At 43.2% G+C, this 20,636-nt stretch overlaps 1 protein-coding gene and 1 long non-coding RNA gene across 3 annotated transcripts in view; both read left to right on the forward strand.

The window, feature by feature from the left end:
* The window catches only part of TMEM104 (transmembrane protein 104), a 74,231-nt gene extending 53,834 nt beyond the window's left edge, over positions 1-20,397 (forward strand). For both annotated transcript variants that reach the window (XM_081850811.1, XM_081850810.1), the window contains exon 10: positions 18,479-20,397. In XM_081850811.1, coding sequence (XP_081706937.1) covers positions 18,479-19,239 — 761 coding nt within the window. In that variant the 3' untranslated portion in view covers positions 19,240-20,397. The remainder of the gene's footprint in view (positions 1-18,478) is intronic.
* On the forward strand, positions 9,825-16,410 carry LOC309335742. Its single transcript, XR_014153695.1, has 3 exons — positions 9,825-10,176; positions 12,033-14,869; positions 15,263-16,410. It is a non-coding gene; the product is annotated as an uncharacterized lncRNA (long non-coding RNA).
* Positions 20,398-20,636: the final 239 nt, after the last annotated feature.

Genomic DNA, 20,636 nt, shown 5'->3' on the forward strand with positions numbered 1-20,636 from the left:
CTGGTAGTGTGTTTTCCCCAAAATTAATGCTTAAAGGGTTTTCATTAAAAAAGAAGGCTGTGTTCCCATTGTCAAAGAAGGAAGGTCGGGAAGTAATGTGTGTAGGTTGCAATGGTGTAGATAGATTTGGCAGTAAGATATACTGTTGCTTAGTGTAACAACAAATGTTACAGTGGTGCCTCGCAAGACGAAATTAATTCGTTCCGCGAGTTTTTTCGTCTTGCGATTTTTTCGTCTTGCGAAGCACGGACTTTGGAAAAGCTTCAAAAATCACCAAAGTCTTCAAAAACCTCAAAAAAGGCTACCATACCACGTGCTATGAGTTGCTCCTCGAAGTGAATGCACGGTTTTAAGAAAAAGGAAACAAACTTGCAAGACAAAGGAAACAAACTTGCAAGACGTTTTCATCTTGCAAAGCAAGCCCATAGGGAAATCCGTCTTGCGAAGCAACTCAAAAAACGAAAAACTCTTTCATCTTGCAAGTTTTTCATCTTACGAGGCATTCGTCTTGCGAGGTATACCACTGTACATAGAAATTATTGCCAAATTGCTCTCTGTGTAGATTTCTCAGTGGGTAGTTGGATAACAATACTTCCTGTATGACTGGGGATTTATGTATTTATTATATATATATATACACACACACACTATTTTTTAGCCTTCAAGCGGCCTTCTAAAACTGTGAACAGGAAATTTTTAGCCCCACCACTTATTTAAAAAGCAGCCTCAAGAGAGGAAGATATAACAACAACAACAACAACAACAACAACAACAACAACAACAACAACAACAACAACAACTCCCACAGCTTGTTGGGATAAAAATAACCACCACCTCCCTACAAACCAGTAAAGATGGGGACAAGTAAATCTGTCTCAGAGTTTCATAACCACAGTGCTGCCACTGAAGAAGCTCTGTCTCCTATCACTGCAAGACATGTCTCTCTCAACAGAACAAGCAATAGGGCTTCCGATGATGGCCGCAGGTGACAAGTGAGCTATTATGGGAGGAAGCAGTTCTTGAGATATCCTAGCCCCAAACCATTTAGGGCTTTGTAGGTAAAACCAGTAGCTTCAAATGCACCTGGAAAGCAGTGGATCTTGCCTCTGTGCAGTTTTAACTTAACAACAATCCTCTGTCTGAGGCTTCATGTTAATTTTGTGATGAACTGACATGCTGAAAAATAGCTGAGAGGCAGTAGCTTATATTAGTTCTTTTACAGCCCCTTCCTTTCAAAAATCATATTGAGAGGGCAGAGTATGATCTGTTGCTCATCCTGTTTTTTTGTGTAAACGACATGCTGCCTAGATCTAGATAAATGTAGTTATCTGAAACATACTTTTCAGGTTGCCACCACCACACAAATCCTTCTTTGATGTTCAGAGCAACTTCAGATATACATGATGATAGGATATCATGGCACATACTTTTCTGATCTTCACAACAAATACAATGGATAGGTCATCTTACACACTGGTGGCAAAGCTGTAGCTTTCCAGATGTGGTTGAGCTGCAACTCACAGCAACCCCAGTCAGTTTATGACCAGGAATTATGGTTCAGCAACATGGGGGGGGGGGCATAGTTTAGTCACCCTTGACCTAGAGCCCGGCATGCAGTGCCTCATTTTTTCCATCCAGCATTGTAGAATGTTTAATTGGTTAATCAATTAGTTTGTACTGCATGTGTTGAGAAGCATATATTAAGGGCTAGAGATCATGGGAAAAACACAACAGTGTGGAGAAAATCATCATTAAACAGCTAAGGCATTTAATTGCAACTTGTTACAGTATGAGACTCCTAGCAGGCTGCAGAGCCAATGCTGAAGAGTTTACCCAGCTAGCCCTCAGTCAGGAGCAGGTTTTGTTCAGTTTGTTACAGATGCTATATCTGCTATTATTGGATGTTGTTATATTTTAATAATTATGCCTTCTGCAAATTCCCCAGAGTGCTTGCTTTCAGTTTCTCAGTCTAGTTTTCCTTCAGTGGTGCCCTGAAATTTACTCATTTCAGGAAAATTAGCACGTTAGTCCTTTGTGCAGTCTTCTTCCATGGGCTGTCACAAACACTTTGGAAAGGTAGTGCCTGGATTTCTGCTCTTCTAACTGATAAGACCACACAGAAGATGGAGGCTGAAATCTTTTGCCCACTTACTTGGGAGTAAGTCGCTTTGAACAATTGTAGGTATATTTATTCAAAGCTAGAAACACTGCAGAAAAACTGACAATAAAACTGGAGAGTTCTGCTTTGCACATCTATGCATGTTTTTTCTTTTTATCCTTTGACTCTCATTCAATTGCTTTCCAATACAGAAGCTTTAAATTTTGGAAAGTTATTTTTAAGAAAATGGTTGTGTCGATACAGTGTGCCTTGCTTCACTAGTGGATAGATTAGGAAATCAACACTAGTGGCAGATTCCCTACATACATACAACTGGAAAAAATGCTCAGATTAAGCGGTGCCTCTGATGGAGAAGTAGCATGTGGAATGGTTTTCAAAAGAGGCCCTTTCTGCTGTACGGTTCCCATTCTTTGTACACATTTAACAATTTATATAATCTGTTGATAAATGTTTTAGACAGTAGTGGTGCTTGAACTTGGGATAAGAATGAAAACTGGGTATTATAACCCAATTTTGCATGGTGGTTCCTGACATCAAGAGGTTTTTGTCTTTATGGATACAGTTGAACACCATTTTGAAATAAGATGGTAGAATAAACCTTTCAGGACTGTCCTGATTTTAACCACTGGTTTCAAAACTGTACTGATTTTTTGTTTTCTTAGAATTCCCAAGCAACACTGGGTGTGATGCTTCTAGGTTTGAACTTTGGATAGTCACTTAATGATGTGTTCATTTCCCCTGATCTTGAGAAGATCCAGTGAGCTGCTCCTTTTTTTCTTTTATTTACCGTATTTTTCGCTCCATAAGGTGCACCGGACCATAGGGCGCACCTAGTTTTTAGGGGGGGAAATAAAGAAAAAAAATTTATTCCCCTCCCCAGCCCCAAAGAGCAAAGAAGCCAAGACAGCGAGCGGGATGGAACCCGCTCGCTGTCTTGTCTTCGTTTTTAGCTGCGGGGCTGGGGACGGGGGAAGCCCAAGCTTCCCCTGACCCCAGCCCCCAGAACAGGCAGCTATCCGCAAGCCTTCCGAGCGCAGCGGGAACTCCTGCTGTGCTCCGAAGGCTTGCGGATAGCTGCCTGAAGCCTGCATTCGCTCCATAGGATGCACACACATTTCCCCTTCATTTTTGGAGGGGGAAAAGTGCGTCCTATAGAGCAAAAAATATGGTAAAGCATATGATGCATTAGTTTGCTACACAAGTGAAAGAAATTAGTTCTGCATTTCCAGAGAGCGTCTCTCTAGTGTTGCTCAATTCTTACTTAGAAGAAATACCTAAAATGCATGTGATTTTCTTCTGTGGTGGTTCATCTGTTACCATTTGCCTTCTCTAAGATGAGCAATTAGCCAAAACAAAACAAAAGAACCCTCTTTTTCTGAGCTGCTGCATAGATTCATAATTCCATACAGTAGTATGGCTGTCCTGCTGCTGTTTTTAAATTAAAATGTAAATTCATCCAGAGATTCCATCTCTGAACTAGTTTTGTTCCCACTCCTAAAATTTGACAATTGCTAATTGGGAAAGGGGACTCGGGGAATACTTCAATTTTTTAGAGCCACGGCTTGTACAGAGGTTTAAAAACTCTTGCTATTTCCAGTCTCCTGCAGTGAGATTAGTATGTCAGCATCCTTCCCTCTAGACAGGCACTCTTCTTCTGATAAAAGGCTGAGCTTACTGTGACAGTTTACGATAGGCTCATTCAGACTTCTTGCTCTTTCGAGTCTGTTTTACACACTGTACAGGTAGGATGGGTAAAATTCTGAGCCACAAGCCATTTCATGTTTGTTTTAAGGGTATTCAAGTGACGTCCTTATCTCACCAAGTTTGTACGTGTGCATTTTCTTTGTTTCTTTTAAGGGAGGACAAGAACAGCTGTATAGTGGATAAATAATGCACTTAGAAGGGAGAAGAAAATATATTTACAACGACAAAGTTGAAATACCATGCTTCTCCACAATCTCATCTCTTTGTGAAACATCTGCTGAAGAACTAGTTTTCAGCACCGTCTGTTGGGGGTGAGGGGTGAGGTAAAGTGGTGCCATTTTGAGTCTTAGTCCCTTGTTAGTTTCAGATAAAAAATCAAGAATGATATAGAGTGCTGTATCTGGCTGTTGAAGATCTTGCTAGATAAAATGAGTGTTTAAGAAGAGTGTTTCCCCCCCAGACTGGAAGAGAAAGTTGTACCATTTGCATGGGCCACTTCAGTTATGTTTAGCTGTGGCATTCAGAGCAACTGTTTATTTCAATTTCGTGCTACATCCAGGGTAGAAAGGAGGAGTAACCCAACATGCCTTAATATCTGTAGTAGAGTATTGTAATGGTTCTAGGGGTTGCTCGTGCGTAAACCGGCGCCACACCTGGCTGGGTTGCCTGAGTGAACCTCTTCTGTCCGGACAGCCACTCACCCGTGGCTGTCTCAATCGCTGGCAGAATCCGTCAGTGGGCGTTTCTTGAACTTCTTACAGCAAAGAAGCTCTTTGATGCCTAGTCTCCTCCTACTCTCCCTGCGCGGAAGCCTTCTGTGCAAGGAGGGTGTGGGCAGTGGAGGACCCTTACTCTCCCCGCTGGTCCCCAGCAAGGAGTCATGGGACCGCCTCGCCGATTCCCCCATCTGCCCCCCTTCTCCACTGGTGCTACGCTGATTCCCTTCCCCAGAAGATGGGCTGCCTCTCCCCATCCCGGGACGCTCTCTGGAATCCCTCTGGAGCCCGCTCTCTCCCTCCAGCCCTGATGGCAGTTCCCTGACAAGTATTTTGTTGCCCAAGCAGTTCTAGGAAATTGTGGTGCTTCATTGGATACTAGACCCACCAAATTCGAGAAGTTTTCTTGTTATGTAAGATTTACATCTTGTTCATGACATGCCCAAGTTCTGTCCAAATATACATTGGCAGAGCTGGTGCTATAATGAGGCACATTGAAACCATTGTCTCAGGCAGCAGGCAAATGTGGTTAGGTTAACAAGCATGGACTGTTGCTCCCATGCCTCATTGTTGCTCCACTCTCATATTTCTCCACTCTCATTATTGCTGTCTTTGCCACTACCATTCACCCAGCTGCATACTGGGCCTCTCCAACACCCACACCCTCCTCCTCTCTTGCTCTAGCACCTGAGGAAAGGCCCAAGGAGCCTTTCTCAGAGCAAGGCATTGTGAAGTGTACTTCTAAAAATACCTCTAAGCGGTAGCCAGAAGACTAAAGCAACAACAATGCGGCAGGGTACCTGCACTGCCATAGCTCAGAATGGTGCATAAATGTAGGAAAAAGTTTAAAGTTATGCTGTTTCACCTTGTTCCTTGTTCTTAAGCTTAAAAAACATTTCTAGCTGCTACAGCAGTATGAGCCCTTTCCCAGTACTTACACATCTTTACCACCTAAATGCACAGTATTCTGTCATACTCAGTTTGAGGGATAAGATATCATCCTTTTTCTCATGGGGCGACATAAGTGAATTTCATACATTTAGTTGAAATTGAGCAGCGTAGCAAGTACATAGTTATGCTAGTGCCCGCAAATTGTGGAGTTTTGCTGTCTACAGGATGAGAATAAATTAGGCAAAACAGCATTCCCATTTTGCTGACTAGGTGCCTGCAGTCTTTTTTTATAAGACTATAATGCCTCCCTATATCTTGCTTGGTCTTCCCTATCTCCTTACAGGCTGACCCTCCACATTGCTCCTGTGTCCTCTTTTGGGGACACTTTTTTCCAGAGCCTGCTCACATTCTGAACTTCTTTGTCATTTCTGTTGAGTTCTTGTTCCTAAGAGTGATATATTAATGATGTATTTCAGACATTGCAGTTCTTATAGTTTGTTATTCTTGCCACTGTTGTGTACTGGAATATGTAATAAATTTTATGAAAGCTTGCATAGAATGAAGCCTATGGCTCAAATAAATGTGAAGAAGAAGACGGTGCCACCTGCAGGAGAATTGTTAAATAACTTAAAACAAAAAATATAATCATGCATCAAATTAAGTGAACTCTAATCCATGAAAGTTGCACCGTAATGAATTTGTTAGTCTTTAAGGTGCCACAAGACTATTGTTTTTCCTGTTCCTTCTGGAAACTTTAAAAAAGTTGATCAAAGACATGATTACTTGAAATTAAGGGGAACTGAAATCAATGTGGCTTACAATATACTTCTTTTTTAATCTTGGTGTGTTAGACTAATACTAGTGTTTCAGTATTGTCCATCATTTACCCTCTGTTTGCTTTTCTCTTGAATCTTACCTCAGAACCTCTCAGTTGCCAGTGTTTTGCTGGGTCTCTAGGCCATCACCCTAACATTTTACAAGCCTTTGCTTATACAGTGGTACCTCGGGTTACATACACTTCAGGTTACATACGCTTCAGGTTACAGACTCCGCTAACCTAGAAATAGTACCTTGGGTTAAGAACTTTGCTTCAGGATGAGAACAGAAATCATGCTCCGGCGACACGGCAGCAGCAGGAGGCCCCATTAGCTAAAGTGGTGCTTCAGGTTAAGAACAGTTTCAGGTTAAGAACGGACCTCTGGAACGAATTAAGTACTTAACCCGAGGTACTACTGTACTAAGGGATCTTGACAACAACTGTCTAGGAGCATGTGCAACTGTGAGAGGAAGAATCTGCCCCTGAAGCCTCTCCCACCTTCAGAGGGACCGCAATATCCTCTCCTCTTCCTCCTCCTGTTTTCCTCCTGGTGCTTCCTCCTCCTAAGAGTCTATCCTGATACTTTTTCAATGAGGAACAAAGCAAGAGGCATGTACTGCAAGAGGGTGATTCATTATCATTATGCGCTGGCGTATTGATTCTCCGCTTTGGGAGGAAAGTTCTGTCACGCCATCAGCTAGGACTGATGGATAGCTCTGGCAGAAATGTGTCAAAACTCTTGACACAGTGCTTGCTTAAACAAATAGTTCTAAGTGGATTGAGGGAAGGAATGGACTATGGGCACCTCCTATTCTGTCAAGATGGTGGGGCAGAATTTCATTCTCTCATCTGCTCTGCATTACTTGGAGAAGTGAAAACTGAAAGTGTCATTCATGCCTTCTAGTGGCATTTGATCAGTGTTGCTCAAGGCTTAGAGCTTAAAGAATGTATGGCTCTGGGGAAGGTAGAATAACTGAGTTGCTGGGAAATGGGAGACCTCAATTTACACCTCCTGTTCTGTGTATATCTCCTGTTGCATGCAATTAGAGAGCTTTTCTGGCCAAGAATTTCCAGAATAGTAGTCTTTTATTACTCTGTTGCAGCAGAACCAACTAAGAGCTTTGTGGCACATGGAAAGAGTTAGAGGTACTTATACACATGGTGATGGTGGGAAGTGCTAACAGTGAGGATGGAGGGAAATAAATAGTAATGATTATGGACAGGATACTTCCACTTGTGCAACAGTACTTCTTTTCCTCCTTCCATGCAACTCCCAAAATTGGCTCTGTGGGGGTTGAGAGAATCCTCAGCACATATGAGGGAAAAGTAGTGGGATCTGGCAAACTGTAATGCTTGCATATACAGAAAGATCGTAAAAGCAGGATGTTGAATTCTACTGTGTTTAATTAACTGTAGACCTTAACATATCACAATATAAAATCTTTGCTTTTGTCAGCAAGTTAAATATCCTTTATCTTGATTCATTCCATAGGTGAATTATAGCATATTAAGAGATTTATTATGAATTGAATTGAGACAAATGATTTTTATCACAGTACACGTATTAAAGCTTAGTAGTGTCAATATGTTTATGTTATCAATAACTGGTTTGTGGATGTTCATAGTAAATTATGTAATTATCACTGTCCTTTTCTGCATTTCATTTCCCTCTGACCTCAATGTCGGTAATTCCTTCACCAACCATGTGTGGAAGTCAGGATAACACTTGATGATGTGAACTGTAGTCTGGACCAAATGTGTTAGTCCTTAAAGTGCCACAAGATCCTTTTCCGTTTCTATCTGAGAGTGTATATAAAAAGGTAAAGGTAAAGGACCCCTGACAGTTAAGTCCAGTCGCAGATACAGTCATATAAAATTGCTCTTGACTTTGTTGCCTTGCAGATACCTAGCATAGTTATCCACAGTTGCTGAAACGTTGCTTGATGTGCTTGACCAATAATGCTTAGAACTGAAAGTCAGCATTGAAACAATTAGATATAGTCAAATTGCCCAGAATAACTGCTGAATTCCCGATCAGCAGAACAAGAGCCAACACATTTTAGCTCCGCAAGTAACATGAACATTACTTTTATGAAAATGGAACATAATTGTATAGGAATGCCATTTGATATTTAGGTATAGTTTTGAATGAGGTTTCACAAACCAGGACAGATAACCCAAAAGTATAAACATCCTCCAACAATTGTCAGCATAAGAACAAACAATTAGCATGAAGGCAGAATGATCTAGTAGAGACCAGTGCAAGACTCCATAGAAAAACTTAACGTTTCAGTCCTTGATGTTGTTGATTTCTTCTTGGTGGTCTGAAGCCACTGTTGGCCTACACTTTCTTTATGTGTGACAGGAGCACTCATTCTGAAAAACTTCACACTTTCTGTCAAACAATACCTGATGAGCTTGGGAAAGCTAAACTAACTTTTCCGTGTTCCCTGTGGAGATCCGTGTCCTTATCTTTCTGCCACAAATGGAATTTTTAATATCCCCAGGCTTCCAGGCTTTCCCTAAGTACCAATGTTTAGATATAGGCTCATACATATTCATTCCACATCTGGCCAGAAGAACAGTTCCCTGTAGCAGAGTTGTCCACTTCTCTAAAATCAACATCTTCTGGGTCAAGTTGGGCAGACAGCATTTGTTTTCCTCACAGCAGGTCTTGCAAGAGGAAGTCTCATCACTCTTGAGTTCCCCTTCAGATTTTCTCTTTGTTCCAGGAAAGGGGCAGGGAAGAAAAAGACATTATGTGCCTTCCTTGCTGCTCTCATGTGTTAAAGGCCTGGTCATATTGCGCAGGCAAATCTTCTTTTAGAACATGCTTTTAGAGCACCTTGAGCAGGAAACCTTGGCTTTCTTTTCCTGACTACTACCTTAGATAGACTGTGACTTCTTTGTAGCTCCTTTTTAAAAAAAACAACTACAGTGGTGCCCCGCAAGATGAATGCCTCGCAAGATGGAAAACCTGCTAGACGAAAGGGTTTTCCGTTTTGGAGGTGCTTCGCAAAACGAATTTCCTATGGGCTTGCTTCGCAAGACTTGCGAGTTCCTGCGGGGTTTTTTTCCTCCCCCCCCCTTTTTCTAAGCCACTAAGCTGCTAATAGCGCTAAGCCGCTAAGCCGTCAATGGGCTTGCTTCGCAAGACGAAAAAACCGCTAGACGAAGAGACTCGCGGAACGGATTAATTTCGTCTTGTGAGGCACCACTGTACATGAAGACATCATATTTAATAATGGTATGTGTCGGGCCTTTCCCTGACTCTGAGGTGGGCTGCAGATGGGCTTTGTCTCAGGCATCAGATCAAGTATAGTAGGGTCTGAGGCAAATGAGTTTGAGCCAGGCAGAAAGAAGAATTCCAGGGGTTGAAGGGCCAAAGGCAAACAAGTTATGATCAGGAGACCAGATGCCTAGACAGGCAGCTTGTACTGACAAGGCTGAAAGGGCTTTTGGGGGCTTGTTGTGACCTAATTGACTTGGAGAGACAGTTGACATTATTGGAGGCACCACCAGGTTTGAGAGGGTCTTCCAATGCCTCCCCTCCCCGGTCACTCCATTTCCACTCCTGGTTCTTCACTCTTCTCTTTGCCCTGCCTATTTTTTGTTTTTTAGGTATAGGTATCAGCAGCGGTGGCGCTGCTTTTCACCCTCCCTTTCTCTGTGACTGGGTAGGTTGCAAGCAAGCAAAGCAAAGCTGCTTGCCAGCATATACCAGATCCTTCATGGCTCCAGCTTACAAACATTTTCATTAACAAAAATTCAGAACCCAAGGCAGGAGTGGCAGCTGGCTCAGGCAGTAAGACACTAGCTTTGACACTGCAGAATTGTTGAGGATAAAGGAGTAAAAGGCATTGGAACACTGACTGTTGGAAACCTTGGTTTGAGACCCCCTCAACACTTTTCCGTGTGACACAGAATGTGTTAATACTTCAGTAAAACATGTGTAAATTTATTATATAAGTTGCCTCAACATGATCCTGCCATTATGCGTCAATTCATGATACCAATGTTGTCTTTGCAGAATTTGCATTTCTTTTTGTTGGGGATTTGTGCTCCTGCTGATTTCCCAGTTGGTAATGCTGTATAGACTTGCCAGAGATCCTCATTTCAACAACTCTAAGGAGGTTGTGACTTTCAAGGACATGTTGGCTACATGCTCTGAGAAAGTCTTGAGAAGTGCATTCAGAGGCCTTTCGCTTCCTTCAAGGGTCACAGACCAGCCTGAGAACATCCCAAATTAGCAACTTTGCCCTTTCATATCATCTTGATCATTACAGCATGTGTTTGCCAGTGAGAGAATAGGGAATGGAAATAACCATCCTATTATTTCCAGTATACCTGAAGGAGCGTCTCCACCCCCATCATTCTGCCCGGATGCTGAGGTCCAATGACGAGGGCCTTCTGGCGGTTCCCTCATTGCAAGAAGCAAAGCTACAGGGAACCAGGCAGAGGGCCTTCTCGGTAGTGGCGCCCGCCCTGTGGAACGCCCTTCCAGCAGATGTCAAAGCGATAAACAACTACCTGACATTCAGAAGACATCTTAAGGCAGCCCTGTTCAGGGAAGTTTTTAACTTGTGATATTTTACTGTATTTTTGGTTTCTATGGAAGCCGCCCAGAGTGGCTGGGGAGGCCCAGCCAGATGGGCGGGGTATAAATAATAAATTATTATTATTATTATTATTATTATTATTATTATTATTATTATTATTATTTGCAGAATTGCACCAGGATCTAGTTTAGTTCTCTAAAAAGTAGCACAACACAACATCCTTTGTTATCCATATCAAAGGTTGGTTATGTTCATGTGGCTTATGTATGAATAGGTTAGGGATTCCAATGCTTGAAGTAGGACTCCCAGTACTGCAGCTCACTGGGCAAATCACATTTTCTGTGACTAAGCCACCGCACAGGGGTGTGAGACTAAACTACCAAACTGAGCTCTTAGGAAGAAGAGCTATCTTTAAAAGTAATACATAATCCTCATTCCCTATATTTTGCCTTATGTGGTTTCTCTCCATTCATCACCTCCACTGCTTTTTCTCTCTTGTGTTTCCACAAATGCCTCATGAGGGCCTGTCCTCAACTATCCAGGAGCCATGTGTAGTTCCCGAGAAATTTTGATCAGCCCTTGTTTTCACAAAACCTGGCTTCTTACACTCACTTTTCTAAATACAGTGGTACCTTGGGTTACATACGCTTCAGGTTACAGACTCCGCTAACCCAGAAATAGTACCTCGGGTTAAGAACTTTGCTTCAGGATAAGAACAGAAATCGTGCTCTGGCGGCGTAGCAGCAGCGGGAGGCCCCATTAGCTAAAGTGGTGCTTCAGGTTAAGAACAGTTTTGGGTTAAGAACAGAACTCTGGAACGAATTAAGTACTTAACCCGAGGTACCACCATAAAATGATGAAGGTAACTATTCAGTAATGATAAATGAGCCTAAATAGATGGGGGTAGTATTGCTTTATTTTTCATTTTGCAGCTGTAAATAGTGCTAAGTGGGCTGTGCATTGGGGGATTTTTTTTTAGTAATTAGTGACAATAATAAAACCATATTATAATTTTAACAGGTTTGACTACCACATATTTTGCCTTTGCTTCTTATTCTCCTTTATCAGATGTCTCCATTTCTGGCACATTGTCCGTGTCTCTGGTATCTCTGTGGAAAGGGTAAACTTGGCCACTGATGTTCTTTAGCTGTAAGAGACCTTTATTTGAGCAGGAGCTGAGCAGCTGGGAAAGCCAATGCTGGAATAAAGGGCATCGCTTAGAGCAGGAATGTGGAACCCCTTTCAGCCTGCGGGCCATATTCCCTTCTAGGAGCCGCAGTGGCAGATAATGACCAGAGACATAAGTGGACGGAGCAATTAATTTGAACATTACCTTTGTATAGTAGGCTGGTAAGCGCACACACCATCTCTATCCAGGCAGGCAAGAGACATTATCAAAGCTTCAGCATTTCAACCAGGAAAACACTCAAGGAAGGTATAAAACAGGGCTGGTGAGGTGTGGCCTTGAGAAACCCAGAAGCCAGATAAGGGAGACCTGGAGGGCTTCCAGGTCTGAGGTTCCCCTTCTGCTTTAGACTACCAGAGCATTTGAGTTGTTGTATTCATCCTCATTGCCTTCGTTACATGAATACAGATGCGTGGAGCTTCACATATGCCCACAAAACCATCTTCCCTCCTGGTCTATCAGGAGCTATCTGTTACAGACTATCACCCTCTCTTCGTTTTGATTTATCGCTGGACATAACTGGGTTTTGGAGCTTTGTCTTCATCTTGCTGCCACATAGGGACAGGAAGATAAATCTAGTCTGTGAGTGTTTAGCTGTACAGTTCCAGCAGCACAAGGGAAAGGGATGTCCTCCTATATCCCCTTGACTAGGAAAATAGATCTGCCAGGATAGCTTTGGAGTGTTGAACTTCACCAGATCTTTGTGGAATGTGCATTGAAAAAATTCCATGTACTTCAAAATAAGAAGGTATGAAAGGGTATGATTTAGGAAGGCAGATCAGATCTCTGCTGAAAAAGGAAAAATAACCTATTATTCCAAGTGCTGGTACAGTTCTCATAAAGGACAATCTGTATATGTAAGTGTTGCATAACTATTGATAACGTTACAATCTTCCATAATGGAGAAGGTGCCTGAATTTCAAAAGTACCCATCATCTTACCTAGAAAGTAAGATGATACTCCTTAAATATCCAGTGTGGGATGGGAAGAAGAGGTCATTTCACTGAATTCAGTAGTCAGCAGACCAGGCCTTGCACTTTCATCACAAAAATAACTTGCTTTTTTAAAAAGGGTGAGAGAAATCGACCAATTCACAGGATTAGTTCTCTACAGGAAGGCAAAATCAGGTCAGCTTTTCGCAGTGTAGGCTACCCTTAAAGCACCTGCCGGTTCAGAAAGGAGAAATAGCCAAGCTCTTATTCCACCATGACTTGATGTTTGTGTACCTGTTGGTCTCTGGCTTGTAAAACCATCCCATCCCATGTGGCACAGGGATGGCATGTTGGACTGACTCCTGAAGTAGGTTTGGAATGAAAAATGTGCCCTTGCAGGGCCCCCCTGACTAGCAAGCAGCTACCCGTTTTCATTAGTGGAGTATGCAGAGACATACCAGCTGACATAAAAGGCATTAAATTCAAGAGTCTGGAAAGTGTGGGTGTGGGAAAGTCTATGGGGTTCATGCTGATAGCTTCGCTGAAAGGTCAGCTCCTTCCTATTTAAATGTTTTGTTTGTAAATAGAACGCATTTTATTTATAATTCTTATCATTTATACAAAAAGAATTACATTAAAAAATGTAAGTATTTCTCGATCAGTGTTACCCTTGGGCTTGATGACCAGAAACAAGCTTTTTTATATTCCTCTATTGCTGTGAGGAATAACCAAAGATCACCTCTGTCCATTATATAAAGGTGATTTCGCGTGAGGCTGAGTAACTCTTGCATTCAGCAACGTATCTCTTTGTGCAGTAATACTTGCATGAATGCATGAAGAGACAGCACCCCGCACACTTAGCACTGCTGCAGCCGCACAGCATTGGTGTGCGGAAGTGGGAGGGAGAAGGAAACGGAAGCAATGTTGCCGCAGAGTGTGCGTGGTGCTCCATCCATTGGGAAGCACAGTCACTTCTCTGTTCACTCTACATCTTTGTTTTCTTTTCTCAGTCACTTCTCTGTTTTTTTCACTTCTCACTTCCCTCTGTAGCTCCCTAGTCTCATGCCGTGGCCCACTATTTATCCACTTTCTGCCTGTGGCCCCCTTGGAATATCATGGGGGCCCCCAGGGAGGCATATGGCCCCCGGTTGGCGAGCACTGTTTTGTTAGCTTGTGAGCAAGGACTGTTTTCTTGCAGGTTGATTTTGTATGAGCTCTCTGAGACACTGGGCTGAAGAGCAGGACACACATGAATGAATAAATACTAAGAGTGGCTTGCATTCCTTAAAGTACATGCTGCTTCTGGTGTGGAAAAGAATGGGTTAAATGAGCAGCCTGTACCTGATAAGGGAACTTGGCAAGGAAATAGGTCAGATCTTCACCCTTGATTGAGCAGAGATAGTAGAGATTTACTGCTTCTCTCTCTGCAGGGGAAGAGGTGCAGAGGTCTTGCAGTTAAATATAGTTAAGCTATGGCAGAGATACAGGACTGGACACCACAAGTCAAATTATTTTCCCCAAAGAGAAAGATCTGGATATCTTCTGCTTGCTTTTTCTGAGAAGAATAACCTGCCTTGCTTGTTCTTTCCTGAGAGCTGTCTCTTCCATGTCACTCCTGCTCTCTTGTTCCTTTGTTCCTGTCAGAATGTCCGAGCTCACAATTCTCTTAAACTCTGTTGAGAATATTTGGTGTCCTTGGGCAGGTTCTAGATGACTTGAAGGGCTTTGTACCTTTGCTGTGGTGGTTTGTAGTTTTTCTGTATTTGCCATTGATAGAAGAGACTTATAAGGAGCAGTTCCAGCTGCTTTATAATGAATCTTTGGTTCTCCCCCCTCCCCCCCCCTTTGTGTGTGTCTTCAAGACAGATAATTAAAGGAAATTCTCCAGTAAACAAAGAGGTGGCAAATGGTTTCTAACAGCTTCTGCTGTACAGAACATCTCATGGCGGTTATTTTTGATTGTTACTATGTTATGTGTTTTTATATTTTAAATTGCTCTGTGATCCTTGGAGGAAGGGCAGTATAGAAATTTAATGAATCCTCCTCCACCACCTCATCATGATAGTAATATGCACTATTTATTCAAGGTTCCTAATTTCTCTTTATAGTATTGATAATCTCAATCTCAACTTCTTTTCAGTCTTCCATGTGACGGACCTTGAGATATTTGAAGATGGCTAGCATATGTCTTCTCAGTCTCCTCTTTTCCATGTTAAATATACCCAGCTCCATCAACCGTGCCTCATAAGGCTTGGTTTCCAGACCCTTGATAATCTTGGTTGCTCTCCTCTGCACACATTCCAACTTGTCAATATCCTTTTTAATTTGTGGTGCCTAGAACTGGACATAATATTCAAAGTGTGGTCTGACGAAAGCAGATCCTTGAAAAATTGTGGCAATCTGGTGGTGCTTTGCCGCAAAGAAGGTTCTCTTTATGAGGACTCTCCAGACGCTTAATGGTGGTCACCAAGCAGTACAAGAAATGATGGTAGGATGATAGCAACCTGTATAAATTGCTCAGTTCTTGTTGCTTTGGGTATAAAAAAGTGGAGTCCTTGAAATATATTGTCTATAAGATTTTTCTGTGAGCATGTCAGTATTCAAATGAAGAACTGGAAAACAAAATAGGCTTTGACATGTTAGGCCTGCTTTTCATGACAGTTGACCGCTTTTATATAGATAGAGTTACGTTGGATGCTGGGAAGCATATGTGCCCCTGGTACAATGAGTGATCTTGTGGTTCTGCATAGGCAGCTACAATGGAGGGAACACATGACTCGAAGTGCACTTGAATTTACTGAATATTGTATCTTAGGTTTGATCCCATAATACTCATAGGCAATATAAGTCACTACTCAATTTACAGGGGGACTGTCTTCCTTTTTGTAGCTACTGTTATAGGGCCTTTCAGAATGTACAGCTTGTCGATTTAATTGAGAGCCCCCTAGCATTTGTTCCATAAGCCCAAGCATTGCTGTAAAATCTGGATTTAGCTGGGTTTTTGTGAGTGGCCAGTTAATTGGGTGTTTTCTGGTAGTCACCCTGGTTTTTAGTCCCTGTGTCTCCTCTCTTGGTTGCTGTGCTGTCAAAGTCCGTCTTTTTAAATGGCTTTAAATGTTCTGTGCAGTGGAAGTGTGCATTAGCATTCTGTGTGTTACAGTATCTGATTAATTGGTTTGGGGCTTCTGTTTCTCAGCCACAGCTAAAGACAGTTTGTACAAATGCCAAAACAGCCCATCTTGGACCATTTGTTATCCTAAGCAGCCACTCTCCCCACTGAATACACCAAGTTGAAGCAGGGAGCAGGAGACGTTCCCCTTTCAAGCACAAAATGGCCAGTCTCTGGAACAAGCATGCTGGCTTGCCCCCGTGATTGAGGGGGCTGGTGCTGCCCACCATGTGCATCTTCCATGCAACTTGCTGAGTCATTTCCACATGCTGCACGACATGCTGACGTGTTGTGAGCAGCATGTGCAAGTGATGTCAACATGTGCAGCATGTGTACATGGTGTCACACGGTCACCATGGAATTTAGAGGTTGCCTGGCCCCCTCCTTGAAAATTGGAGGGGGGGCTTGGCCCCCTGCCCCCTCCAATGATGCCCCTGTTCTGGAACACTATCATGAAGGGCTGTAACCTACACAAGAAAAAAGTTAGCAATCAAAATGATGAGGGCCTAATGAATGAACTAAATTTTTTCAACCAGTTCAGGTTTGGGTTTGTAAAATGGTTGCTTTCTGTTTTAGAGGCTGTTATGATCGCAAGGTTCAAGAGGTCAGCATAAGAAATGGAGACTGGAGAGAAAAATTAATTTAACAGAAATGAAACTTAAGCAGAAATTTACTAAATGGCAGTGGCCGCTGGTGCCCATTAAGACTGGCAGGGTGGAAGTCAGGGAGAACAACAGTAGGTAGAGCAGAGCCAAAGACAGTTAAAGCCAACTAAGATTTGTCCCTAACCCCCTTCCTACAAAGTTCTGCAAAGGCAACTCTGAGATGGAGGAGGCAGCCAGCAGCCAGGGCCACCCCCTGGACTGGAGCCAAGAAAGAAGACAGGCTTAAGGTGGTGGTGGCTAAGGGCAGACTGAAATTGGTGGGCAGCACATTAACATAATGGAGCTGAATGGAGTGCCCAGTGGTCAAGGAACAAATCTTCAAACTGAAGGTCCTTGTGCCCTTCATCATAATGCTCAACTTCCTGTTCAAGCACATCTGAGGGCCCTATTTATTCTTTATTTTAGCTCAGTAAAACTATTTTTGTTACTATCACTAACATTTAATATAAGACATTAGACCTGCTTTGCCTTGCCCCAGCAAATCTTCTTTCGGCAAGCAAATAAACAGCATTATATGTTGCTGTTGTAGTAAATGTCAAGTAAATGTGTGCTTGGGACGCGGGTGGCGCTGTGGGTAAAACCTCAGCGCCTAGGGCTTGCCGATCGCATGGTCGGCGGTTTGAATCCCCGCGGCGGGGTGAGCTCCCGTCTTTCGGTCCCAGCTCCTGCCCACCTAGCAGTTCGAAAGCACCCCTAAGTGCAAGTAGATAAATAGGTACCGCTTCTAGTGGGAAGGTAAACGGCATTTCCGTGTGCTGTGCTGGTGCTGGCTCGCCAGAGCAGCTTCGTCACGCTGGCCATGTGACCCAGAAGTGTCTCCGGACAGCGCTGGCCCCCGGCCTCTTAAGTGAGATGGGCACACAACCCTAGAGTCGGACACGACTGGCCCGTATGGGCAGGGGTACCTTTACCTTTACCTTTAAGTGTGTGCTTTATGCCTGCATTTCAACTCCAATTTTCAGTGCTTTCTTTTCAGTCCCTGTTAGACCTTCTCCCAATTGAGATTAGTCCCAGGCAGCTTGTTTGGCTGTTTCTTATGCAGAACAATGTCAATGTGTTCTTTACAAATACCCTAAATTTAAATATAACCCAGTTGCAAATATTCCTGTAAAATACAGTCCCACTCTCCTCAAACAAATGCTGTGAAAACCAAAGGGCATGAGCATTGTCTCTTGTGCGCTCCTGTGCTGCCCAGAAGCAATCTTTCAAATGCCCTTTCCGCCAAAGTGGTACATGCTCATGCTAGGAAATGTCTTCAGTGCACTTTTACTAACATGAATGAGACTGGGGACCCCGGGGTAAAGAGAAGGTGTTGAGTTCAAAGACAACAGTTTTATTTTATATTTCTTTGAGGACTCAAGCAGCAGCTGTGATGGGTCAAACCCATTTCCTACAAGGCAGATGCCCCTGAGAGAAAGTGTGATTGCTGGATAACCCTGTTTCAAAGATAGCCAACTGTACTTTTGTATTGGAGTCCCCACCCACAGTGTACAGCCTGGTGCTGAACACACGTATTTATCTCCTTGTAGATCTTTTCTTTGTATGCAGCGCTGCTTTCTCCAGGGAAGCAAGTGTCGTCGTCCCCTTATCACTTGCACTATAGACTGTAGTGATCCAGCACAGAGATTAGAGGAGGAAATATATGTTTTTGTGTGCATAGCTTCTGCTCTGACTTCAACATGTTCCTTTTCTCTCTCCTTCCCCACCCCTTGTCTTCCAGCATTTGTCGTCATGATAATTATAGCCCTTCTCCGGATTTCCAAAGGGAAAGGGGAAGGTCACCCTCCTTTAGCGCAACTCTCAGGGATCCGCAATCTCTTTGGGGTGTGCGTTTATTCCTTCATGTGCCAGCACTCGCTGCCATCTCTCATCACTCCCATCTCCAAGAAGAAACACGTTAACAAGTTGGTCCTGCTGGATTACACCTTAATCCTGGGTTTCTACAGCCTCTTGTCCTTCACTGCTATCTACTGCTTCAAGAACGGGACTCTCATGGATATGTATACGCTCAACTTCACCAGCTGTGACATTGTCAATATCGCCGTTATCCGCTACTTCCTGGGCCTCTTTCCTGTCTTCACCATCAGCACCAACTTTCCTATAATTGCTGTGACTCTGAGGAACAATTGGAAGACACTCTTCCACCGGGAAGGGGGAACCTACCCGTGGGTAGTAGATAGGATTTTTTTCCCAGTCATCACACTCATTCCCCCCATTATCGTGGCTTTCTGCACCCACGATTTAGAGTCCTTGGTGGGCATTACTGGAGCCTATGCTGGGAATGGGATCCAGTATATCATCCCTGCTTTCTTAGCATATTGCAGCCGAAAAGACACTCAGCTGATCTTTGGAAATGGCACGCTCAATAAACATTTGTCCCCTTTCCGGCACACATTCTGGATTGGGTTTGTCCTACTCTGGGGACTTTTTTGCTTTCTGTTTGTGACTGCAAATATCATATTGAGTGAAACTAAGCTCTAGTGATGGAACGATGCTGTTTGTTATCAAAGAAACTGGAGGTGACTTCTGAGACTTCTTCTGATCCTGCACCTCCTAAGAACCTGCTAATACCGTCTTGAGCTTGGTGCTCACTTTATCAATTTTGGGTTCAGTGCTGCTTGTCGGGTTCCGTTCTTAATTCAGATTTTCCCCTTCAAAGTATAAAACTTTGAGTGTGGTCACTCTACCAGCCTGCTGTGGCCACACAGCATCTCTCTATATTTGCCTTGATCACAGATTCCCATACAAACTGTCTTCCTCTCTTGTCCTATGATATGTCAGAGGCTGTCAGATATGCATCTCTCCCTCAAGAGTGATGGAGGGGTGAGCCTTGCTGAAACCAGTCAAGCAAGCAGCCAATGAAAGCAAGCAATGATTCCTTATCATTCTCATGTCCCCTGAGGTGACTCTCCTTTTTCCTCAACTAACAGGGAAGAATCAAGAGAAAGATGGACACAACTAGTTGAATCAGATTTCATTGAAATGTTCCATGGTGTGGGGTCAGCCTACACTGAAAAAAATGAGGGAGAAAATGCCCAGGGGTAGATTCTTCCCACTCCAATACTACTGTTGTTTCCTCCATTTCTGTTACAGTCTTTCCAGCACACATCTGCCTTGCTGCATGTAATGTGGGATCAGATGCATAGATGTTACTGTGGATTTAAATGAATACTTTTCATCTGATGAGCATTTTGCTTCTGTCCGCTTTTGTGTTTTCTGTATGTAATGCCCAATCCCCTCCATACTTGATTCTATGCAGAGGGTGAAAAGGAGGTTGCAGTTAAGTCTGGGTGGGTACCACCAAAGCCTTATTTCATGAAGCATTGAAGGGAAAGCCTGTTTCCACAGTTCTTTTTTGCTGCTGAGTCGCTTCAGCATCACCGTGGTCCTCTGTTTCACACCAATCCTGAGGCAGCAGGGCAGGCCCTGACTGCAGCACTCTCCATCGCAGGCACGAAGGTGCTAATTACTTGCTGCATGGGTAACATGTAAAAGAAGCACAGTTCTCATTTCCTAGCACCTCACCTGTGTGTTGCCAGATGTGGAGGGCAGCACCTAACCGCGTCTTTATGAAGAAATTGTATGAGTAAGTGTTACCAGAGAGAATAAAATCATGAGTGGAAGCTAAAGCAAGAGACATTCAAGCAGCCATTGTTTTCTGTTTGAATATAAAGGCAATCATTACTCCCTAAAGCACACTAAATTGCCAAGAGAATTCACTCCCGCTCACCAAAAATTAACCTCCCACCTCATCCCAGGTTCATGGTTGGTTTTTTTAAGGTTCCCACCACTTTGCCTTCACCATGACCTCATTTTCAGTTTATGTAAATTCAAGCTACATCTGACTAGTACTGTGCCTTGAAACCTGTGTCTGCCAC

The sequence above is a fragment of the Podarcis erhardii genome (assembly GCF_964252035.2).
Source record: "Podarcis erhardii genome assembly, chromosome: 2".
Taxonomy (NCBI): domain Eukaryota; kingdom Metazoa; phylum Chordata; class Lepidosauria; order Squamata; family Lacertidae; genus Podarcis; species Podarcis erhardii.